General features: G+C 38.3%; 2 protein-coding genes across 8 annotated transcripts in view; one reads left to right on the top strand and one right to left on the bottom strand.

Moving 5' to 3' along the window:
* The window catches only part of wipi1 (WD repeat domain, phosphoinositide interacting 1), a 72880-nt gene extending 67777 nt beyond the window's left edge, over positions 1-5103 (top strand). For 3 of the 4 annotated variants that reach the window (XM_039739875.1, XM_039739874.1, XM_039739877.1), the window contains 2 exons: positions 2214-2314; positions 4984-5103. In XM_039739875.1, the coding sequence (XP_039595809.1) occupies positions 2214-2314; positions 4984-5088 (206 nt within the window). In that variant the 3' untranslated portion in view covers positions 5089-5103. Of the gene's footprint in view, positions 1-2213; positions 2315-3809; positions 4425-4983 lie in introns of those variants that run through there. The other variant, XM_039739876.1, reaches the window with a different exon arrangement.
* The window catches only part of arsg (arylsulfatase G), a 211358-nt gene that overhangs the window by 35445 nt on the left and 149345 nt on the right, over positions 1-26568 (bottom strand). For 2 of the 4 annotated variants that reach the window (XM_039739870.1, XM_039739871.1), the window contains exons 11-12: positions 25395-25485; positions 13160-13427 (exon numbers count right to left, since the gene is read on the bottom strand). In XM_039739870.1, coding sequence (XP_039595804.1) covers positions 13160-13427; positions 25395-25485 — 359 coding nt within the window. Of the gene's footprint in view, positions 1-13159; positions 13428-21642; positions 21732-25394; positions 25486-26568 lie in introns of those variants that run through there. The other 2 variants (XM_039739872.1, XM_039739873.1) reach the window with 2 other exon arrangements.

Raw genomic sequence — 26568 nt, 5'->3', positions numbered from 1 at the left:
TCACCTGTGTATGTAGGTCAGGGGTCACTGAGCTTACCAAGCCAATTTGAGTTCCAATAATTAGTTCTAAAAGTTTTGGAATCAATAAAATGACAATGGTGCCCAAATTTATGCACCTGCCTGATTTTGTTTGAACAATTATTGCACACTTTCTGTAAATCCAATAAACTTCATTTCACTTCTCAAATATCACTGTGTGTGTCTCCTATATGATATATTTAACTGACATTTTTTATCGTAACAACCAACGATTTATACAGGAAAATAATGACTATTAACAAGGTTGCCCAAACTTTTGCATCCCACTGTATTGCATATTGATTAGCAAGTGAGAATGACCCTAGAAACCTACAAGAAAATCGAACATCTCTGGCTTGTATCTTGGGACACATCTTTGCAGACTGAATTTGCTCGTTTTTTTTTTTTAAACCTTATGTGTTGCTTAAAAGGTGTGTAGAGTTGCATGCATGCGACTAGAAAATTATTGCGATAATTATCTCTCTACCCCCCATTTGGTGTGTCAAAGCAATACACATCAGGATGTGGTGGTTTTGAGTCAAAGTAAACCGGGTATTATATCAGGCAGTACAAAGCAAAAAATAAATACATTTTGCACCCTCACGCAAACCTAAGGAATGATTGTCAGCCGCATTGTATGGTTTAACACAACATGCTCTTGCAAGACCATTCTCATTTAAAAGCACCAGTTGGCCTCACTTCCCTTTGATACTTCAGAACTCTGTGCTTCCTCCTTAAACACATACCCAACTATTGTCATTGCGTTTTCTTCATTATAATAAATTAGATGAGTGATTTTCAGCAACCTAAAGTACTGTAGTTACTGTAAACAATAATTTGGCTGGACTCCCTGCAGACTAGTGTCTGCACGCACCACTATACATTGCCAGAAATATAAAACACACATTTTGTTTCCCCTTTTTATAGTGCTGCCATTGTTTCTGACAAAACGTTTTATCAGTGCCATGCCACAGTCCTGCTGTTGAAATACCACTGTAGCCATTTCCTGTTTATGAAGATGGTCTAGAAATATTGTGAGATTATACTTGTCTTATAATGTATGTACATTATATTGCCACAATTCTTCTCCTGAATGACTACTAAGTTGAGAGCCTGGGGAAACTGGTTTGAGTTTCAGCCCATCTTCATCACCAATATCATAAAAAGGGGGTTAAACCTGTTCCTCCCAAATCAAGGATTTCAAGCCACTTAATGTGTAGTGCTTTTAAAATGTAAGAGTCTGTGTTGTGTTCATTCTTCAGTTGCTCAGATCATTCATATTTTTAGCATTTGTAATGAATTAGACCGAATATGCTGAAAATGGCTCAATCACTACCTCTCACCTTTTTAAAAACTGTAAGGCAACAAATATTGAATAAAAAGAATGTTACATGACACATAAAAGTGTGTTTACAAAGATGGAAACAGCAATGACTTTCCTCCCACAACACAAAGTAGCCCCTAAAGTGTGAAGAATAATATGTACTGTGAATTACACACTCGAGCGCCTCCTGAAGTTTGTACAATAGCCCTATTTTATTTATTTTATTTTATTAGTTTTATTTTGCTGGGTGGAAGAAATGTACTTGTAGAAGGCAGCCTATCAATGCCTCTGAATTTTTAAATACAAAATGTTTTCCCAGTAAGTACTGCATCATAATGGAAAAAAAAAGTTCTCCCTGGACCGCTAGATGGAAGTGTAAAGCAGACTTTGGGGATTATCACTCCGGTTGATGATTTGCTAACCTTTCCTAACTAGACAGATTTTCATAGCTGTAAGCTTCTCTAGATGGCCAAAGCAGTTGCTGATCCGTTGAGGTAGTCTGAACGTCATCTATCTCAGAGTACTGTTCTCCCTTGTTGATTCTGAAAACAGCACAATTTATACAAATTATTTAGGAAACTGGGTGTACAACCAGACGTTCTGCCTTCAAGGGTGCTGTTCTCAATGTCCAGCCTCCTTCATGATGGCATGTACTGGACAGGTTATCATTTTTGCCTGCAGAAACAGTTCACAAAGACAAATAGCAGACAAGTAACCTTTCAATGTGGCGGTGCTACAAGCTGAACCAATGTCAATGTCAAAGAATGACCATATGTTATTTACGTTAGGAAGATAACTTCCTTATAAATATAATATGAAAAGCTGGCGGACAATCTGCAACTCTTAAGTGAGCTTTTTTTGTTTTTTTCAGGTTATTCTGAGGATGGAGGGGCAAAGAAAGGAGAGGTGATTCCTGAGCACGAATTTGCAGCCAGTCCAGTGTGTCTGGATGATGAGAATGAATTTCCACCTGTGAGCATTCAGAATAACTAAATCTACTCGCTATGTCATCTGTGTGTCACTATGACCGAACCTTTTGAGAGTTCAAGTGTTGGCCAGTCTAATGGGAATTCTTTGGAGGAGCAACACATTGCCATTACTGGACAAGACGGTGCTTCCTTAAAGATGAGCAGGGAGAACATCTTGTACCTTTCTAATATACAGGAGGCATTTGTGTTCTGTGCCGAACAAATAATCGGTTGATTCATATTAACAAAGCAGAACCAACAGCTATTGAAATCATTTAGTGTAGAACACATTAGTAACATTTGAGATCTTTGGTAAAAATACAAAAAAAATAAAAAATAAAATAAAACTTCCTAAATTCTTAATTAAAAAAATATACTGAAAAAAGTCATTTAAATAATATCTTAGAAGATAAAACTCGTTGCAGTTTTTTATTTCTAACACTTAGAATTTTAAAATGTAACGAGAGTGATAGAATTAGAAAGATATATTTTAATATGTTTTTATAAGTACAGGGAATCGCATTATATTTCAAGTTTTATGAGAATCACCATAAATTTGATATCTATACAATAAAAATAACAAAAGGGAAAGAAGGGGCCAAGGATTGGTATGGCGGGGTATTATTTTTGAAACTGTTTAAACATAATAGTTTCAAAGGTTTTATTGGTCAAATTTCCATTGATTATTTTGTATTATAAATAGAGAAATTGGAACATTGGATCTAAAAAAGGATTAAAAAAAATAGTAACATGTACAATGTTGTAATCACACTGGGAATAAAGGTTGGAAAACAATAATGTAAGTTACGGTACATACTTCCTGTTAGGGGACATATACAGTACACGATGCTCCAGTATGACGGCATCTTACCTCACTGAAATAATTATCGCTACGTGTCATGTTTGCACATTGCTGTTGGCTGTCAGGGGCCCATTAGAGCATTAGTATGTCAAACTAGTAACACAATGTGAGAAATAAAGACGTTTAAGGTTCACAAGATACCTGCAATTAATAAACACATGACATTTCTGGTATCGGGGAAGGGCAGTTTCATTGCAAATCTGCTCCTTGGTTGAATTATGATTTATATTTCAGACATTTACTAATATTTTTTCACTGCTAACCCGATTGTAAAATTTTACAGACATTCATAATTGAAGAGGCTGCTTTGCCCTTTTTTTCAGTTTTAAGTTTACTGGTTAAATCTGCTCTGCAGAATATCCACCAATATGATTAACAGTGCCAAACAGTGTGCAATGGTGATGAGGTATGAGTTACAAATAATGAAGGACGTTATCATGTGCTACATGGCCTTTGGTTGCTCAGCCTACTCTTCACTACACTACCGGCGTAAACATTGGGGGTAACAATGAACAATATGGATAAGCAACCTCCTAAAATAGGGTTATTTATTCACGGACACGTACTTTGTTCTGTTGTATAACACACCCCTCATTGAGGACACCAGTACAATAAAGTTCTGTTTTGGTTTTGGTAGATAATTTCTTGCCGGGGTGGAAGTCGGAATGGAAAAGGGAGACGACACTGAGGTTAAAGGAAAATTGACACCATTTGCTGTGGAATGAGAGCTAAGCCTGACGCTGGAAGACTTGACGGTGCATGAGCCAGGAAAAAAAAAATGAAGGGTGCTAAATAGAAACATGAATATGTTTGGGTAAAAGACTCTAGTTACATTAATTAGCTCAGGTTGGGTGTTATATATATATATATATATATATATATATATATATATATATATATATATACATATATATATACATATATATATAAAAATAAAATATGCATGCAGGTGCATGACTGAACTAACAAGGACTGAGTTAACCACAATGCAAAAGATACTTGACCAATTTTTTAAATAGTGTATTTTATTCTACAAATAAGGCATAAGTGCTAAATGTTTTTACATGTGTTTTATTTTGTATGTTTACTTATGTGCTGTATGTAGCCATTTGTCAGACTGCTTTCCTTTCATGTGTATGTGCCTATAATCATTTATGTTAATCAGACCAATGTACTTTGCAGAAAGTTGCACAAAACCAAAAACAGTGAGCTAAACTATTTTCATAGTTCCAAAATACAAGTTAGCAAAGCACTAAGTCTTGTTTTTGTTTTCTTTCTTTTTTAACTGCCGTCTGACTGAATTATATTTCCTTCTGTCTCGAATCAGATTGATAAAAGCCTCAGTAATGTTGGTACGATTTCCATTCATTTCTTTGAGATTCTGAAAGAGAAAAATGTCAAAAATGTGTGTGTGTTTGGTTTGCAACTGTAAGTCTGGCAAGGAAATATAGAAAGTTGAGAATGATCAGTGGTTGTGTCCACAGCAGATCTTTCATTGCTAAGTATACCTGATTGAGACTATACAGCTAAGCTATTTTTTAATTATTAAAAGCAAACTAAAAAAAAACTGTAATCATCAGCATGGGTTAAAATATGCTTGGATTTCTCTCTTTACTCCATTTGTATTTTTTTTTCCTTTTCATTTTTAATATAAGCTTACTTGGACAAGTCATTCTATTTCAGTCTGTGTACAGTTACTTGTTGAGTTTAAAAAAAATTGTCAGTGCAAAGAATGTAATAACTTTATATTAAAATTAGAATAAGTATATATGTAGTAAATGTTAATCTACATGCTAATAACACAATTTCAGATTACTAAGAGATTCCACAATGGACTATGCTCTGTGCTCCAGAATGGTTCCTGCCAGTGTTGCCCGGAGATTCTCAGGACCCCTGCCAAACTTGAAGTGGATTAAGTCACTTTGAGACATGGATATTTACAGCTGGTCACATTCAACTGACTTCTATAAGGTAATGCAGTTTGGTTGCCCTATCAGATTCCATTTTTGACCATCTACAGGTGCACCTCAATAAATTAGAATATCATTTAAAAGTTCATTTATTTCAGTAATTCAATTCAAAAAGTGAAACATGTGTATTATATAGATTAATCACACCCAGAGTGATATATTTCAAGTGTTTATTTATTTATTTTTCATTTTGCTGGTTATGGCTTATAGTGTATCAGAAAATTAGAATATTGTGAAAAAGTTCAATATTGTAGACTCCTGGTGTCACACTCCACTCAGCTAATTAACTCAAAACATCTGCAATGGTGTCCTGGGCCTTTAAATGGTCTCATGGTCTGGTTCAGTAGGCCACACAATCATGGGGAAGACTACTGACTTGACAGTTGTCCAGAAGACAGTCATTGAGACCCTCCACAAGGAGGGGAAGCCACAAAAGGTCATTGCTAAAGAAGCTAGCTGTTCACAGAGTGCTGTATCCAAGCATATTAATGGACAATTGAGTGTAAGGAAAAATGTGGCAGAAAAAGGTGCACAAACAACAGGGATAACCACAGCCTTGAGAGGATTGTGAAGTACAGCCCATCTAAGAATTTGGGGGAGATTCACAAGGAATGGACTGCGGCTGGAGTCCGTACTGCAAGAGCCACCACACACAGACGTATGTGGGACATGGGCTACAACTATCGCATTACTTGTGTCAAGCCACTCCTGAACTACAGACAAAGTCAGAAGCATCTTACCTGGGCTAAGGAGAAAACGGGCTGGACTGTTGCTCAGTGGTCCAAAGTCCTCTTTTCAGATGAAAGTAAATTTTGCATTTCATTTGGAAATCAATGTCCCAGAGTCTGAAGGAAGAGTGGAGAGGCACAGAATCCAAGCTGCTTGAGGTCAAGTGTGAAGTTTCCACAGTCAATGATGATTTGGGGAGCCATGTCATCTGCTGGTGTTGATCCACTGTGTTTTATTAAGTCCAAAGTCAGTGCGGCTGTCTGTTAGGAAATTTTCGAGCACTTCATGCTTCCCTCTGCTGACAAGCATTTTCCAGCAGGACTTGGCACCTGCCCACACTACCAAAAGTATCAATACCTAGTTTAATGACCATGCATCACTGTGTTTCATTGGCCAGCAAACTCGCCTGACCTAAACTCCATAGAGAATCGGGGTATTGTCAAGAGAAAGATGAGAGACACCAGACCCAACAATGCAGACGAGCTGAAGGCCTCTATCAAAGCATCCTGGGCTTCTATAACACCTCAGCAGTGCCACAGGCTGATCGTCTCCATGACACGCCACACAGATGTAGTAATTCATACAAAAGGAGCCCCAACCAAGTATGCAGTGGGTACATGGACATACTTTTCAGTAGGCCAACATTTCTGTATTATACTTTTTTTTTTTTTAATTTGTCTATGTAATACTCTAATTTGCTGTGATACTGAATTTTGTGTTTTCATTACTTGTAGGCCATAATCAGCAAAATGAAAAGAAATAAATGCTTGAAAGATATCACTCTGTGTGTAATGAATCTATATAATATGAGTTTCACTTTTTGAATTGAATTACTGAAATAAATTAACTTTTTGATGACATTCTAATTTATTGAGATGTACCTTCTCTCATGGTTGTTTTATCTACTGAAATGCTGCAATTAAAATATACCATAACAAGTGTCTACAACGGCAAACAATAAGTATTATAATTATGTTCTTTTAAAATACAGTGGTACCTTGAGATACAAGTTTAATTCGTTCCATGGCCGAGTGAGCTTGTAAGTCAATGTTTGTATCTCAGATCAGTTTTCCCCATTGAAATGAGTAATTCATGCCAGCCCCCAAAAAACTACCCCAATTTTTTATTAAATGTTTTCAACATAATAAAAATGTATTTATAATGAACAAATATTGTATACAAACGAAATAAAACCTAATACATAAAAGAGAATCTAAAAAAATAAACATGTTACTTTTTTCTTTCACTTTTCCTTAACTTCATTTTCTTCTTTATTAGGTTTTTTCTTTTTTGCCACGCTTTCGTCACTTTCATTCGCAGGGCGTTCCAATAGAAACCTGTCCAAGGAGCTTTGTTTCTTCCTCCCCTTTAGAATGTTTCTGAAATGAGTTAGGCGAGTGTCCTTAAATAGCGCCGCTGCACGACCAGTTGCAACTTTTTCACAGTGTTTCTTCTCAATAAAGTCAGAAACTTTTTCCCACATTGCCAACACTTCCTTTATCTCGCTTGAAGAATGAACCTCCTCCGCCTCTGGCTCCTCTGCAACACCGATGTCCTGCAGAGCCTCCGTATGTTGCTGCGTCTATAGTTCTGTCAACTCTTCCATCGTCAGTTCCTTGGACTGTGCAGCGACGTGCTCTTTCATGCCTCGTATTTTGAATTTTGGCTCGTAACTCAAGGCAAAAAATCGACCTAGTGATGGCTCGTATCTCAAAAAACTCATATGTCGGGGCACTTGTATCTCAAAGTACCACTGTATGTATAGGTATCTATTTTTTTTAATACAGTGCCCGCCATAATGTTGGGGACAAGGCCACCTTTTTCTTTGATTTACCCCCTGCTCCACAGAGGGTCACAGGCTGCTGCCAGTAGGTCTGTGAGTGGGCCAAGAAAATCTGATCATGGCAAGTGGCTGGAAACCGTAAGATGCAAACTAAAAGAAGTGGCATTATACTGTACGTTGTAATTAAAGTCAATACAGAAGGGGCATTACAGCTGCCATGCATGCCATGGCGTCATACAAAAAAGCACAGCTTGCGCACCAAAATTTATTATGCAGTTTTTATGGGATGAATAGTAGTACTTGTCATAGGCCATATTGTTCCATGTCGGATAGTAAATGGTGGCTCAACCTAGCTTTAGCAAATCATGTTGCTTATTACTGCATTTTCTCCATTTCTTAAAATGAAAAGGTGGCATGCCCTATGCTTAGATCTTAAAAGGGAACTTGGGCCAATGAAGTAAAAGTGCATGTCCTTACTTGTATTCCTCCAATAAGTATTTTAATTGACAAGCAAAGTATTTGAATAATTTATTTTAAATCCAACATGTAACTTGTCAAAATTCTAGTAGTTTATACCTATGTGCAATAAGAGTAAAGGACCCAGTTTCTAGATATATACAGATCACTTTGTGTAGAGGTCATTAGCCAGGCTGTGAATCCAAAGACTAAACAATGACAAGAAAAGTATTACAAATGTATAAGTCATGAAAAGGGTACATTGGGGGAAAAAATATCAAAGTACGTGGATTTCCCAATCCGCACTGTTGAATCCATCATCAGGTATCACACCACTCAGTCCCTGTGTAAAGAAGGCCAACCCATCAAAACAAGTAAGATGTAGTCTTGTTATGAAGCGGCAAAGCAGCCATTCATCACTTTAAATAAAGTACAGACGTCATTTTCTGAAACAAGTCCATAATATCAAGATCTCTTCATAACACCTGCCCATTTGGAAGGGTAACAAGAAAGAAGCCATTACTCAGGACAATGCACAAGAGGAACCAGATAGGATATGGGTAAAGGTTTTGTGGTCAGATGAAACCAAAAATTGGCCAAAATGCAAAGCATTTTATATGATGTACACCTAACAATGCCCAGTCTGCCAAAAAAGCCATCCCTATAGTGAAGTATGTTGGTGGTAGCATAATGCCTGTTAAGACTGATGGAAGAAAAGATCAAACTAAATACAAAGAAATGCTGGAAGAGACCTGTTGGTCATTTGAAAAACTGAGGTTTGGGAGAAGGTTCACCTTCCAGCAAGACAAAAGTGGACTGGCTCAAAAACAAAGAAATGAATGTTGTATAATCGGTGCTGGTGCAGTTATTTTGTGCCCTAAGACAAGCTTACTATTGTGCGAACTGAATGTTTGGTAGCTAACACGTGCAGCTCCGTTTTTTCCCACCCTTATGATCTATTCTCTAGGCGAATGCCTAATTCGCCTTAATGGTGGAGCTGGGCGAACGAGTGCTGTTTTTTTTTTTATATTTTTAAAATACACTTTGAGCAAGCGATTTTCTTTGGCTTTAAAAATAAACATTAGAACATTTAGATTGTCAATAAAAATACCAACTGGAGCAATAGCTTTTGAAAACCAGTCCTCTTGAAAGCTGTCACCACTCTCTGAATTCTTTTGCAAGGCAACTGTATTTGCACACTGATAAGTTATCAGTTACTCTGCCAACATGTTAAATTATATCATCGGTTCAGCCTCTTAACCTGTTTTTTCCATAAGTGGGCATTGGAGAGTGAATGTCTTGTTGTGGAAGTATGATTCATAAAGAAAAGAATGGTTCTGGCCATTGCAGGATACATTTGCACACAAACATTTTAGAGATGAGACACCAGTAGATATAACAACATGTCTTGAAGGCCGTGGGAGGAAGTCCCCAGGGGAAACCTCCACAATCTCAAGCAGAGGCTTCAAACTAAATACACAAAAGCCTTGCAGTTGTAACTCCAGCCGGGGCCGAACTGCTGTGAAGTGGGCGCCACTTTTTTTTTTTAAAACATGAATGATATTATAAAAATAAACCAGGAATGTGCAGTGTATGAATAAGGCTTGATCCTGGAAAAGTGACAGGTACAGCACTCTTTACAAATATACAGTAACATAAATTGTGTTTAACGGCTTGGTGGACTAGATAAATAGATATAACTTTTTCCTGGGGGCAATTTGGCTTTTTACTGGAGCTCATTAAACAAATAACTAAATAAATGCAAACACACACGCTATGGTCTGAGCACACACTAACATGACTAAAAAAGTAGAAAAGTAACTTGGCAGTTACAGTCTCTGTGAGGCATCATGCAGGTGTACTGATGTTGGTATAACGGAACCCCTGTGGTACAGTAGGGGACCACTGGCAGGAAAAGGTAGTAGAAGGCAGGAGCAGGGCACACCAAGACCCCCAGCGTGATCTCAAGTGAACAGGCTCTCTGTGGACCCTCGTCGTTTTCTGGAGGTATAGGTATGCGTTCAGTATTTCTTTCCTCACACTTTCTTTCATCCTACACTTACCTAGATCTTTGTAGACACGAAACACACATGAAATGCATGTATTCCAAATAACGATATACTGTATTATATACCCTGTACAACTCCAGATCTCACACGCAGATAAAAAGCCATTGCTTCAGCTGGGAGAGCTGAACTCCGTCAAGGAGGGAATGGGACAGCAGGCTGCTTGTGCCGATCGACACATTTACAAAACAAAAGATGCTGATGGAGAGGTGGGAAGGGATTTAAGGTGGGCCGGGATTACGAGTTTTTTTCGTAGGCTTCATGGATTCCAGTGTTAACCAACAAATGCATATGCTGTTGGTCACCATAGCTATCTCTGTTCTGCATGAGGTTAAAAGGTTTTTTTGGCCATCACTACAAACCGCACGGGGTAAGTAGCACATAAAGGAATACTCCAGCCAAAAAGTATTTTTTTAATATCCAAGTCAGGTAACTCAAAACCAGTTATTAAATTTAGTAAAGTAATCTTGTATACACAATGCTAGCTTAGATATTTAATATCAAGTGGGTCAATATGATATACATTCCCTCAAAATAAGAAATGTATACTTGTTAAGATATCATTTTTCACAGTATTCTCAAAGAAAAGAAGGGGATAGTTTGGGCAGATTAATTCAATGCTTCCTCACAATAGGGTTTTAGTGTCAGATGAACATGAATCTCTCTAGCAAAAGGCAGAAGAATTTAATATCAAGTGGGTCGATATGATGTACATTCCCTCAAAATAAGAAATGTATACTTAAGATATCATTTTTCACAGTATTCTCAAAGAAAAGAAGGGGATAGTTTGGGCAGATTAATTCAATGCTTCCTCACAATAGGGTTTTAGCGTCAGATGAACATGAATCTCTCTAGCAAAAGGCAGAAGAAGTCCTGCTTGATAAGAAGTAGTATGCTATCCAAAGCAAAAGCAAGTGGCACCATGCTGCAGTTGGAACTGGCAGAACCCCAGCCATGAATATCAGTAGTAGAAGATTGAATTTCCTCAGCTGGCTCAAAAACAGCATTCTCTGATGGGCTTTCTTGCTAAGAAGTGTGATGTTTCTTTTCCTTCTTAAGCTTTTGTGACAGGACAGTGTCCAGAAACTTAAATGACTCCGATGGCCTACCAGCTGAGTCATTTAGAGGAAGTGATGTGTAAGCAGGTGGAAGTTTCCTAAATTCTCTTACCAGCTTCTGAGTTTTATGAAAGTTGAAAAATACCAAAATGTATTCCTTAAGTTGCAGTTGTTTCTTCACAAAGATGCTATATATGCATTTGCCACACAAAATTGTGTTCTAATGTTAAGCATTTTCTGTGAATTAAAAAAAAGAAAAAAAAAAAAAGAAATGCTAGTCCTAGCACATAAACAATGGGACAGAGTGCATTACCGAAAAATAAAGCTTAAAAGCGTACCCAATACACCCTCTTTGAAGTGACAACAACAGGGGCCTGGAAATAATTATTTTATTGCATATTCCTGCTACTATTTCTCTCTAAATAAGGGTACATTTTCTATTTGCTTGTGTGATACCCGCGGCCTTCCTGTGGGGAGTCCTTGCATAAATGGCACAAGTGGAAACCAAATTACTGGGGAAGATTGTTGTAGAAAAAGAAAACGCTGAGGTTGTGTGCACAGCTGGTCTTCTTTTAAAGTGTCTGAATCACATAATCTTCTTCTTCTTCTTTCGGCTGCTCCCGTTAGGGGTTGCCACAGCGGATCATCTCTCCGCAGATGGATTTGGCAAAATTTTATACCGGATGCTCTTCCTGATGTAACTCTCCCCATTTATCCAGGCTTGGGACCAGTGTGCAGAAACACATAATACTGGTGTTTTTTTTCCTTTGAAAATGAAATGTATAAATAAGCTTTTTGACGGTGTGTGAATCACAAGACATGGATCAATGCTTGACAACTTTCTTGACTTGAAAAATGTTTTTGTTTCCTGTGACATGTGCCCCATTAGATGCCATTATAAAATGCCAGGAGTGGTTACATATATTTTTTTTTTTAGTTTATAGAAAACGTTAAATTTAAGAACACAGTTTTGCTTAACAAATGCATATATACTAATAACTTGCACTTGAAAAATACCAAACCTACCCGCTATATCTGAATTACAGCGTCACAGGGGTCTGCTGGAGCCAATCCCAGCCAACAAAGGGAGCAAGGCAGGAAACAAACTCCGGGCAGGGTGCCAGCCCACCGCAGCCAAACCTACCCTTCAAGGACTAAATTATTATGGCTAATCCAAACTGTTCTGTTCCTTATCTGTATATGGACTTATCACTGTTTGAAGTGAGGCCTATTAGTGTGATATCGTCTGCAAATTTAAAACTCTCCACAGACAAATCACCAGTAAAACAGTGAGAAGAGTAAAAGTGCAAGGCCAGAAAAGCCGCTGGCCCATTTCTAACTGTTCTCTTGACTGGCTTTGTAGTTTTCAGCTTTTGTTTGTAAACCTCAAAACGATGAATGAACCACAGAATGGTCAGAATTGCCCAAGGGGGGCACAGGAGAAGGAACAATAAGCATCCTTAATTGCTACATACCAATAATGTACAATATTTCCATCTCTGGTTGGACATTTTATTTATTGTTGATATTTAGGGAGGACTTGGTTTAAATTTGTGCGGTGCCTGAACTAAAATGTAATGGTAGCTTCAAGCTGATACTCCATCAATTTTATTTATTTGTTAACTTCCAAATTTTAACAGTACTTGCACCACTATGGGGATGCCATTCTTTAGAGGTATCTTTTCAGTTGATCAAACTGGCCAGTGATTAAAAGAGAAAAGGCATTACCAGAATATTTCATTCAGCCAACTCAAACATGACAGCAAACGGCTGGAATGACGCTGATGGGCAGCTCAGCAGGTCTTCATTCTTAAGCACTTTACCCAGAAGAAAATAAAATACTGCACATGATGCACAAATAGCACACAAACGTCCTTTTCATCAAGGTTAACTCGAACCCATGCCAGATGTTGTCTGATCCTTACCCCCAGCACCTGCAGACAACATGGTGCTCATTACAGCAGGGTGCCGCCGAAGCCTTAATGGTGTAATCTGCCTGGGATGTGTTATCGTTGGCTATACTCCGCAGCATTGTCTTTGTCTTGGCAGCAATGCGCTCTGCGACTCTCCAGTACTCTGCAGTGGTTTGGTCCAGGGGTGCGCTTTCAGCAGGATCCTGGGAAAGATCAAAAATGAGCGGTGGGTTGTGCAATTTCTCTGGTCCTATGTCACCCCTGCAGGCTTGTGCTCCCCCTAAAAGAAAGGTGGATATAAAAAGCACTCAAGACAAGGAAAAAAAAAACACTATTATATAAATATGTACAGTATAAAACAGGCAGCAGCAGCAGCACTCGGCATCTGGACTTGCTCCCTTTTCATACGCATTCTCCATGCTTTATTGTTTAAGGGAAGTCTCCCTCGAGACTCTCGAGTTCTGTACTACTTCAGTCACTGGCAGTAACATCTATTATTTCACAAAGACTTTTGAGATGCTCTTCGTTTTTATGGTTACATAAAAACAGAGTAGGTAAAGATAGTGACCTCCAAGCTTTGTAATTCTGCATGAGACTCTGTTATTATGATGGACTTGTAGTACGGCATCATCATGCCACATTTTAAAAAGCTCTTTTTGTTCTGACTACATGACTTTCTCATAGACGACCACTGTGATAATCTTCAAATACACTTTGAGAGGTCAAGGCATTTCTGAAGAGTCAGACATTAGACAAATGCAGCCTGGGTGTTCATAATAAACTCTCTTAAAATGATCCAAGTTTAAAGGGGATAATTAAACACGCTGCTAACTGCCTGAATCCCTCGCCTTATATGGAAAATTCATTGAGCAAAACATATAAAAAAGAAAATAATGACAAGTCTTCTTCATTGTGTTTGTCTTTCATTATTTCTTTAAACATAATGAATGATAATTATATTTCATTAAAGGATTATCAGATGAATGCAGAACTTTTTATGTTTAGTAATTGGACTAAAGTTATCATAAATTGTCTGTTTCCGATCTCTTCTTTAGCCGTAACCTCTTCGAATAAAACAGCAGAAATCACTAACGTCAAGTACGGCGTCCCAAGTTCAGGCCTGGGGTTCCACTGTGGCTGCAGGTTTTCATTCCAGCCAGTTTCACAAATAAATGGGTCACTCTTACATCTAAATGATTTAATTCTTTACTCAATGTTTTTCTTTTTTTCATTCAAAAATACATGCCTGTATATTTACATGTAAATAAAATTCAGAAATTTGCATTTTTGCCATATCTTTAAATAGGTTATTTTATCATATTCTTTTTTTATTCACCTTATTTCTGTGGAGGTTGCTCCTTAAATTGTATCCAAATACTGAAGATTAAGGCTGGGGTTATACTTCACGCAACGCGACGCATGCTGCAGTGGACGCTCCTGCTACGCAAGCGTTGTAGTGTTTATACTTGTGCGCGTATTTTACGTAAATCTGGAGGAATCCACCAAGTGGCAGTGCGAGATATTATCACGGTGAGAACATGTCCGGCTTCTCTGTGTTGTGAATTGCCTAGAAAACCCATTAAATTCCGATGACACCTCACCGCAGTATCTCTGAAAATGAAGTTTATTGATTAATTCCAGGGATGTGTCCATTCCAGCAAGCACTGGGCACGAGTGAGAAACAATCCCTGGAGGAGGCCTCGGCTCATCACAAGGTGAATACAAGCACACACATACACTTAGCGTCATTTTAGTGGCACCAAATCCCCAAATCTGCGTATTGTAGGAAGGAAAGTGGAGCACAGTGTGGAATCCAAGCAGGTGATACCAGCGACATGACTCCCTGCGCTCCGCCACCGTGTCACCCCCATGTGTGTAATTATTAACAGTATTCATTATTTAAATGAAATTAACGATGCATCTGTAAAATGTAAAATACACACTTTAATGCATTTCATTATGAAAGTGATATCAAGTATAAATCTAAAGATTCTAAATGTGCAGAGAGTTGGAATATCAGACATTTAATGTGTTCTGTGTGGTGATCTTTTGCTGCTTGCCTTAGCGATTAAAAACTGGGATGATGTTACGATGGTCTGCTTTAATTATAAAGTAAACTACGAGCTTAAAGTGGACATTTCAAGATTAAAGCCAAAATTTCCACTTTAATCACAAAATGCACGTTTTCACCTTGTCCTTAATTTTTTTTTTCCAATGGCTCAAATACAGCGCTGTACATTATGTTGCTGTTGTGAAGTTGCAAAAAAAAAAAAAGATGGCACAGAAGACGGTATGTGAGACTTAAAATGTGTCATGTCAATACAATCGGGAATATGCGACGCTTGAATATAAAAGCACCAGGAATGCATCTGTATGTCGGCATTTTGCTTCACCACATCGAACCATTCATCAAACAGTGAAGCACACACATCGATCTCGTAGGATCCTCGAAGTGGCTTTCTGTCACATGTAGATAGTAAACAGAGACTCTGACGTCACATTCCGACTTTTAGCACACTGCGCCCCCCTCTTTTTGCTGGTACTGCAACTCGCGCACGCGATGATGTGAAACAGCAAATGAGTGAAATGTTTCTCTTAAATTCAGAGCAGAGCAAAAAGTATTGAAGTAGCTTTAAAGACTAACTGAAATAAAATACTAAAAATATTTTTAGTTTTTGTCACAACTGGACATGGGATACGAGGTCCTTAAATTAATCAAAAGAAAGAAAGCAAGTCGGTTCTGATTCTGATTTTATTCTTGGCTTTAGTTAACTTATTGAGATGACTTTTTTGGTTTTTGTCTTCTCCACAAATGCACTGGTTTTTATGGATTTACTTATTGATGAAGAACTTTGAACTGCACTGCACTTTTTGGACACTATTGCTTTGATGTTTCAATCAATGCACTTTGTACCAATAACTAATATAGTGCCTTACACTTCTATGTAATATAGTGCCTTACACTTCTATGTAATATAGTGCCTTACACTTCTATCTAATATAGTGCCTTACACTTCTATCTAATTTTAAATATTTTACAAAAGTTTTCTCGGCACCCCTAGAAAATTCCGCGGCGCACTCGCACCAGTTGCCCGGCAATGCACTATATCCTAACTACAGGGTCACAGGGGTCTTCTGGAGCCAATCCCAGCCAACACAGGGCACAAGGCAAGGAACAAACCCCGGGCAGGGCGCCAGCCCACCACAGGGCACACACCCACACCCACATCCACATACCAAGCACACACACGAGACAATTTAGGATCGCCAGTGCACCTAACCTGCATGTCTTTGGACTGTGGGAGGAAACCCATGCAGACACGGGGAGAACATGCAAACTCCACGCAGGGAGGACCTGGGAAGCAAACCCGGGTCGATCCATAATATAATATATATATATATATATATATATATATATATATATATATATATATATATATATATATATAAATAAGTTCTATTGGAGAAGACTAGGGGAAAAAAGTAACACTATATTAAAATGGGGATAGCAATGAAAGAAGAAGAATGAAAGCTAAGACTGCCTTTCTGAATGATATCCTTAAGAGGATGAGAGATGTCATGTCTAATAAGAGATACGAACAAGGAATTGCTGTCTTCACATTTCACCACATATTGAAAACTTTTTGATAAGTAAAGCAGTGAAGCAACAAAGAGCCATTGCCAACAGTCCAATTTAGTACTCACCCCCTGTGATGATGAACGGTACCAAAACCTGTAAGTCTAAAAATACAGCGATGGAGGCAGTTCCAGCCTTGGAGGATAATGGAATTTCTGATACAACACAAGTTCAGGCAGCTTATGTACTGTGACTGGGGCAAAAGCTAAACTGAAAAGTTTCATAAAAATGATTTTTAAAATAACATAACATTTTCCAGATTATAGTTCTCTTGAAAATTATAGAACCAGGTAATCTAGCTTGCCAAATGTACCACAAATGGTACAGAAGTGTCATGTCAGTGAAATTAATTCACCAGAGTGTACCTGCAGTCTATGGTGCCCATGACATCACTCGAAACGCGTGTCACCGCTCATTTAAGGGTGTCATTCTCAACACAGCCATTTCAGAGTGTTTGTCGAATGTAATAATAAAATGCATTGTACTTTTCATTTCAACAGATGGAGTAAAGGACAGACACTGTAACCAAATAGGAGGTTTTTAATAGAAAATAAATTTGAGAAAATACAAAGAAACACTGAGAGAGGAAGTACTAATCCCATTGGAGTCCACTGACTGTCACACAGTGGGAGTAGCTGATGATGTCACTATGGGGGTCTGAAACTCTGGTCCTGGGAGGCCAGCATGCCCTCTTTATAGCTGTTGTACGTTCCTGCTCTCAGTTTACTGCATTGAAGAGGGCAGATGAGCAGAATGGTTAATGGACTCGAGTGAGATTAGCATTCCCTCTATCAGACATTCTGTTTTTTTGTCCAATATATTTTCTTTTATTAACTCAGAGTGGTTTTGGTAATGTGATAAATGAGGAATTGCGACTGTGAGATGCACGAGGAAGAGTTAAAGGGATATGAGGCATGCTCATTGAGTTGCCTTCAAGCACGGAAAATATAAAAGTGGACAGCAGTCAAGAAAGGTGCCTTGAAAACAATGAGAAGAGTCGGAGAAGCAGGCTTTACAGGGACGCGCCTGACAGACAGAGCACTGGTGATGAGGCGTTCACACACGCAAATACAGAGGAACACATAGGGCAAGAGATAGCAAATAGTTTTTAGTTATTCTACTACTTGACTCTGGAAGGTACCGTGGCTAGTAAATATATAAAATGCTAAGTGTTGTTTCCATCTGTCATGGGGCTAGAAGCTTGATCTTATGGTGAAGCAAAAAATGTGACAGTAACAAGCTCCATAACTTCCTTATGGCTACCTACCTAAGAAGGTGACATGGCAGAAAGGAAAAGAGCAGCAGCATCTCCTGAGTATAAAGCACATTGCAGAAATCAATAATGTGACAATGAACACCATCATAAGAAGAACATTAAGAGCGGCGCTATGCGCTGAGCATCTTACTGGTGCGTGGAAACGTTTATTGTAATATAAAAACTCAGTCCTCACAAGCCCACCTATTGATAATCCCCCAGAACGCGGTACATGTATGGCCCACAATCGGACAGGGAATGCCTCCTAGGGCTTTAACAGGCCCCGTTGTTCATAATCAACAGTAAGTATTGTGGTTTACTGATCTTTGACGGTGACGAGGAATTCTGTAATAGGGCTTCATACAGGATACAGAATGTGAGCCAAAGTGGAAAATGTCAGCTTGCTCTACATGAACCATTTTTATCTGAGGACCACAGGTCTGCGTGTTTCCTAATAGACAGAGATAGAAAATAAGCAGCACATTATCTGGTACAGTCATTGGTACACATTTAGCATTTTTGAAACTTTAAATGTGATGTTTTTGGACAAAAGGTGAATGAATTTGAATTGGAAAGCTACACCAAACTCCTTACATAAATTCACACTGTTACTATTAATGCACATTTAGGTATGACACATACATTATTATGGAAAGTACTTTTTCTTGCAAATGCATGTTACTTTGTATAGTATACGATAATAAAAGTACAACATTTGCAGTTACCATATTGTTGCTTTATCAGTTTAGTCAGCCTTTGTGTCACTGAAGCAGCGTGCGCCACCCCTGACTGGTATGTCAGCCCATTCCTGGGGAGGCGGTGTACGTTACACACTCAGACCTCAAGGACGATGATGTCTCAGTGTTGTATTCATTTAACAAAAGGATCTTTTGTTTGTTATAATAACCTGCAGTCCAGTCAGAACACACTAGCACTGACCTGTCTGGCGTACATTCAGGCATCAAATCAAAGCTCACATTTATTGTGATGTACACAAAGTAACCAAAAACTCTTCACTTGCCTGTCTGACAACTATGCGATACGTCACCACCACTGAAGCCAAAATCAACGAGCAGTAAAAAATCAAACTTGGACCTTATCTGGAAATCTCTGTGTTCTTCATATTACAATCTGTAAATGGATAGAGTTTAATACACTATATGGCCAAAAGCATGTGGACACCGGTCCAAATGATTGAGCTCCTGTGTTAAGGCCGCACTCATTATTAACAAGTGCATACAATCAAATCCCTAGCCAAGCAATGACCAACATGAGCTGCACTGAAGAGCTTGGCTTCAAAATGTCATAGAATGTCGGCCCTGCCAAGAGTCAGCGTGTCATTTTTTTGCTCTGCCAGATCTGCCCTGGTCCACTGTAGGTGTGAGCAACCACAGCTTAGCCATGAAGGGGCAGACCATGCAAACTGTGCATAGCGTGTAAAAACCGCCTATCCTGACAAACTGCCTCGGGAGCAACGTCAGTACAAGAACTCCGTGTTGGGAGCTTCCTGAAATGGGTTTACATGGCTGAGCTGCTGCACACAAGCCAAAGATCACTATGCCCAGTGCCAGTCACTGGCTAGACTGGTGTAAGGTATGCCACTGCAGGACTGAAGCAGTGGACATTTTCTCTCTGGGGTGATAAATCACACTTCACTATCTGGTAGTCTGATGGATAATTCTGGGGCTTGGCATGTGCCAGCAGAGCACTTACTTTCTGGACTGCAACAGTGCCTACTGTAATTTTTGGTAGAGAAGGAACAATGGCATGGGGCTGTATTTCAGGTTTGGGCTAGGCCCCTTGGTTCCAGTGAAGGGAACTTTTACTGCCACAACATACAAAGACATTTTAGTTCAGTTGTGCAGGTCCAACTTAATAGGAACAGTTTGAGGAAAACCCTTTTCTGTCCCAGCGTGATTGTGCATTTAGAAATGGAGAAACTCCAGTGGCCTACACAGAGCCCTGACCTCAGCCCTACTGAACACCTCTGGTATGAGTTGGAATGCCAGGTCTTCTCGCCGAACTTCAGTACCTGACCTCACAAATGATCTTTTGGCCGTATAGGTACAAATTCAAGGTAGTAGGCAATGTAGGGCCTAATCTCATTAGAAACAACAGGAGGATGTCTCCCTAAAAACACCTCCTCCTAGTTACTCTGAGCATTTCATAAAAGGTATCAAGAACACGGCACATGAGTCTGTGTTCCTCAAAACTCCCATTCGCCATCCACTTTGTGAATCTGCTCTCCTCCACCAGATCATGGTTGTGGGAATCCAAGCATCCTATTAAAAGAATACAATGAAGTTACAGAAGTTTAAACTCGCCTGTTCATGAGGGAAGTCCCACATCTGTAGCTAGTGAAGTGTTTGCACCACATACAGTACGGCTGACTTCATCTGAGCTGAATCTGGAGTAGCAGTGTGTGTGTGAGGTTCTGGGTAGGCAAGTGTAAAGAAAAAGTGCGGACTATAACATGCGGACATCATTTGTGCCAGCACACTTACGTTACACATACGGTCATATAACATCAAAACTTTTCATTTTTGTTATTTACATACAAGATTTCTCATTCTTTGAACCAGATACTTATTTAAGACTTTTAAATGAGCAATAGTTCCAGGACATTTAGATGGTACTGAATAGCATGGAAATGTTTCAGAAATATGCCATTTGTCTCTGAGCTGATTGGCGGAACTGAAATGCTTTCTAGCTAGTATATGGAAATGGCCCTAACTGACAAAAGAGGCCGATCTCTTAGCATAGCTCAGTGTGCCACGTTGCACTGAACAAGAGCACCTGGAGGCTCCACTGTCGCTAATGTAATAAAGGACGTCCATCTGGAATTTCATTTCTAACGATGACTCAAGACTCTTCTTTACTTATTGAGAACTTTCCCTAACAACAAGTCTGCATAAAATCTTTTCATGGCTACAGGACTGCATGCTTGAATCACACATAGGAAAAAAAATGTCACGTTTATTGTCAGTATTGCAAGATATACATAAGTCTTGTAATATTTTGGGGTAAGAAGTGGATTCAATAAATCGTAACATTTTGAATTGAAAAAATGGTGACTATGCTGAAATTAAAAATAAAGTATTGCTGTAAAATGTGAAAAATATTGCTAAGGCAAGATCCAGTTTAACACATTTTTACTTTTGTTGCTTCAGGCTTGAGGTGTCCTACTGCTAAAACGGAGTTACAATATGAGGACACCAGGGGAGTCAATTATAAAACTTTGCACACACACAAAAAGAGACTTGAAATGAGCTTGTACAACTTGACACACAAAAGTCGCAATTTATATTATATATTGAGATTTTTTATTTTGTAGTGTGTTTTGACATGTATCTGCATAAATTAAGAGTGTTAAACCTCACATATACACACAATTCACAACAAATACTCCATTTTTAATGTCTTTTAAAACTTTTGAAACAGCATTAGGTTTAGAATGCAAGTCATCTTTGAAAGATGATGAACAGCAACTAAGTTGTCGGTGTCAGGCTAAATATTAAAGATATTTAACAATGAATGGACTACAACATGCATTCAAAAAATATTAATATGGTGGGGTATTCAGAGTTGGAACAAAAAACTTACTTGTCTGATGATGCTTGTACTTCACAACGCAAAACGGTAAGCAGCCTGGTTAACAACTAGCCAGCTACTGTAAGTTAGTTTGTCGTAACCTTAGAGGAACAAAATATAAATTAGAGGGGTACGCAGACTTACCAAAGAAATACTCCCCTACAATAACTAAATCACACAGGTTTGAGCGTGTCTTTTAAAATTTATCTTGAAATGCCATGTGAAAATGGGAGAGGGAGAAAAACAAACTGCATGCTTCTATAAAAGGCCCCATGTAATTCACATTTAAAGTTTCATGTTCAGCTTGTAATTCACATCAGAAACAAGTTTATTCATAAAACTAGACAGACTGTAAGGCTGCTGGCCCAGGAGACCCATAACTCACCCACTTGGAGTGGACTGAATTCATTGCATGCAGAAAATAACATCAACAGCAGGACTTTAAAGGCTGCGTATTATTAATACCAGGGATATTTTTAACTTTCACTGCAAAATGTCCATTCTCAAAACCTGTGCAATGTCCCTAACCCTAACCCTAATCATTAAATGATTATCTAGCATCAAACAGAAAACATATGGCCTAACGCACTTTAAATCAGAAAACTACCCCATCACTGATGATCAGCATAGCATTTGATCTCTCAATACTCCAAAAGAACAAATGGTGAAACAATTGCAACACGCGCTCATGATCTCTAAGCCAGTCAGGATAAAAGTATTACCTAAATATGTAACAGCCGACTCGCACTCCAAAACCGGCAGCTACACCACCAAGACCAGTGGCCTGGCAAGTTGAGGACGTTAGGCCCGAAAAGCCATACTTCTTCGAAATAAACTTCCCCCAATCGACGATCAAAAATAAGTATATATTAATAAAAATAGAAATGAACAAACTCCAAACAATACATATATCATACCCCAAACAACCCCGACATAACATTCAGCCCCAAAAGTATCTGGCGGAAAGTAATAATAAAAAGAAAAGGTTCAGCACAAAGTTAATATACAATACAAACCCGTCCTTGACCCCACACTGAAAACAAACTCAGTAAGACACACAGAAAGAACGAAACACACATAGAAGTCCAGAAGAGTTAATGGAAAATGGCATCTTAATCCACTTTTATTAGCAGATAAGAACTGTACAGAATTATATCCAAACAAATCAATATTTTTTTAGAGAGAAATACATCCTCAGAGGTAAACCAGGATGGCCTTCTTAAGAGGACAGATTATCTCCTATACTTCCTACAGAAATAAATTGGAAACCAAGAAGGCGTCAGAGCTAATCAGCAAAATTACTAGAATAGACCAAGAACATGTCAGGTGTCCAAGTGAGGCACTTCATAGGAAAAGGCAGGCTCTGCATTCAGAACTAAAGAAACTGAACAACACATTTTAAAATTAAAGCATCATTATTATGAACATGGAGAGAAAGCTAATAAGATTTTAGCCCAACAAATCCACTAGCAAGAAGTTTGCAATGCAATTCCAGCAATCACCAACACAAACAGAGACAAAATTATTGACCGTAAAAATATAATGCATATATTTAGGGACTTACTATAAATACTTACATTCTACTAAGTTTAAAGAAGACAACACACAATCTACTACATTGCTGGATACATTACAGATACCACAAATATACACTCTTAGTGCAGAGGAATTGGATAAACCTCTGGCACTATCAGAATTACTAGATGCTGTAAACTAACTTCAGAGTGGCAAAGCAGAAGGCCCTGATGCCTACCCTGCCGAATTTTTAACAAAAATCTCAACTCGGCTAGCTCCCCTTCTGTTAGCAACATTTATAGAAGCTAGAGACAATAAAATTCTACCTCAAAGTTTTCGCCAAGCACTAATTACCGACTTTCCTAAACAAAATAAGGACTTATTACAATGTGCATCATATAGACCAATTTCACTTCTGAATACTGATGTTAAGATACTCTCCAAAGTCCTAGCTAGAAGGATGGAGAAAGTGCTGCCTCTGGTAATATCACAAGACCAAACTGGATTTATTAAAGGCAGACACTTAAGCTTTCAATCTTCAATGCCTGTTTAATGTAATATATTCACCCACAAAGTCAAACACCCCGGAGATATTATTGGATGCAGAAAAAGCATTTGATGTGGTTGAATGGAACTACCTCTTCACTACACTGGAGAAATTTGGGTTTGGCCTGAACATTTGTGTATGGATCAAACTACTGTATACCAATCCAGAAGCTTCAGTTTGTATTAACAACATTATTTCTGAATAATTTACATCAGAGCCTGGTACCAGACAAAGATACCCCTTGTTGCCACTGCTTTTTGCAATCTCCATTGAGCCACTGTCAGTTCACTGTCGAAATGTTTATGAGATAAAGGGGATTATTAGAGAAGGAATGGAAGAGAAAGTTTCTCAATATGCAGATGATATGGTACTGTATATATCAGATTGACAAAATACTGTGTCTGCGGTCCTAACAGCACTAATTCTCAAGCACACAATTTTAGATTAGACACCTTCCCTTTTATCATCACAGATCAGTTTAAATACCTAGGGGTAAACATCACAAGTAAACATAAAGCTCTTTATCAACAAAATGTTGTTGTCTGAATGGAATAAATTAAGCAAGACTTGCATAGATGGTCAACCCTTCATCTCACTTTAGCTGGAAGACTCAACGTTGTTAAGATGAATATCCTTCCTAAGCTTCTCTTTTCATTTCAAAACATTCCAATATACATCAATAGATCATTTTTTAAGGAATTAGATTCAACCATAACCTCCTTTATTTGGAATTCAAAACATCCACGTATCCAAAGGGCGACCCTACAAAGACCTAAGGCAGAAGGCGGCATGGCTCTACCTAACTTTCAGTTTTATTCCTGGGCAGCTGATATACAAGCTATAAAAACCTGGACAAAGACACAAATAGATGAACAGACACAGGCTTGGTCCGCAATAGAAATAAAATCCTGCAGTACCTCTTTATATTCCTTGCTTTGCACCCCAATTAATGCAAGTTATCGCCAATATACAAACAACCCAATTGTGCTTCACTCATTCAGAATATGGAACCAATGTAGAAAGTATTTTAAGACAGAGAAGCTTTTACTGTGGCACCTCTACACGAGAACCACCTTTTTCTACCCTCTGGAATGTACGCAGTTTATAATGTCTGGAAAACATTTGGGATTAAATTACGCTCTAAATGTAACTTTCCAGCAACACATTTCTTTCACTACCGTCAAATTAGAAACTTTGTTGAACAGAACCTGCCCAATTTCCCTCACCTCCCACCTACCTCTACGGCAGAAAAAATATTGATCAGTCTTGAGGACTTGGACAGTATCTCCATAATATATAAAACCATTTTACAAGTCCCTCCCTTTCAAAGATCCAAGAGTACAGTGGGAAAAAGGTCTCTCACTCAACATCTCAGAAAAGGAGTGGAAAGTAGCTATGCACAGAATTCACACAAGCTCCACATGCACAAAGCATACAATTTTTCAACTTAAAATTATAAATGCTAGAGACCATAAACATGTTCAGAAGTGTGGCTTCATAACACTTTCAAATCCATTGAAACAGTCTGTTCTGCACTTCTTGCCTAGCTAGGTCAAAATTAAAATTTTTAAAATAAAAGTACCATATATTTCATACACCCCAAATATTTGTCTACTACTCAAAAGCTAAGCAAAATAAAAAGGCAGGCTGTTGGTTCAAGTGTTCACTTTTTATCACTACTACAAACAACAATATATTTTACCTGTAATATAAAAAGCTTTGTACTTCTCCAGTCGGACAGTTTGGAGATCCCCAAATTTGCCAGCTGCTCCACTATTCGGATGAAACAACACCTTCAAAACAAAATTAGTACAGTTACTTAAACAAAATAATAGGAAAAACGTACTTAAACGTAAAAAGCTTTTTAAGTACTACAGCATTTTTGATTGCCAAAAACACTTCCAAATAAAAGGGTCTAGAAATTGTTTAAAAAAAAAAAAAAGTTTCATGGTTTACTTGTCATTTATGCATACGTCTCACTAGAAGACACAACACACTAGTGCTGGGCGGTATACCGGTTCATACCAAAAAACGTTTTTTATTTCTTTTATGATATGGATTTTTCTTATACCGCAACACCGGTTTAAATTGCCAGAACGTGGCGCAGCGGGAAACTGTTCAAGTGGGGACCTTTTTCACTGCTACACCGCTAAACACAGATTTGTTGCACTAGGGCTCTTTTTCACTGCTACACCACCAAATAGAGGGCGGTAGCGTAGGTATGCTGTGCGGTGAAAATGGACAGAGAGCATTCCAAAACTGAACTAAAAGTAAAGTTGAACATGATGAACAGAAGAACTTTTGCCAAAAAAAAGGAGTCACGTTTGTCGCCTGGAGATAACTTTAGTTTTAAAAGGTCAGATGTGTAAATACTGTTTCTATACTACTGGATAAGCCAAGTTGTAATTGTTTTATTTGTTTTCAATACAGTGTAATGTACCTGGGTACTGTGTAATAGTGTGACGACATGTTGACTTTATTCTCGTAATTTGTCATTAAAGTAGACCATCGTAAACTAAACTTCATCGTAAAATGAATATTTCATTTACTAGATTTTCTCAAACCCCATCATAAGTTATATAGCACATTAAATGCTTTGTGTTAAGTCTTAAACTGACTTCTTCTTGCACTAAGAGGAGGCGCTGGCAGCGATCGCCGCACAGAATACATTCACTTCATGATCTTCCTGCTCTCTGAACATTTAGAATGCTAAGATAAATACTTAATATAATTTTCATGGTGAAATGCATTAAAGCATGCATTAATCATATGGGGGCACGGCGGCGTGCCTGCCTTGCATTTGCATGTTTTTCTGGTGGGTTTACTCAGCATGCTTCAGTTTCCTTTCAAAGTCATGTAGGATGTGGGGTTTTGTT

This window comes from Polypterus senegalus, chromosome 17 (assembly GCF_016835505.1).
Source record: "Polypterus senegalus isolate Bchr_013 chromosome 17, ASM1683550v1, whole genome shotgun sequence".
Classification (NCBI taxonomy): domain Eukaryota; kingdom Metazoa; phylum Chordata; class Cladistia; order Polypteriformes; family Polypteridae; genus Polypterus; species Polypterus senegalus.
Note: the sequence above shows the minus strand (reverse complement) of the source record. Positions and strands in the feature narration are given on the sequence as shown.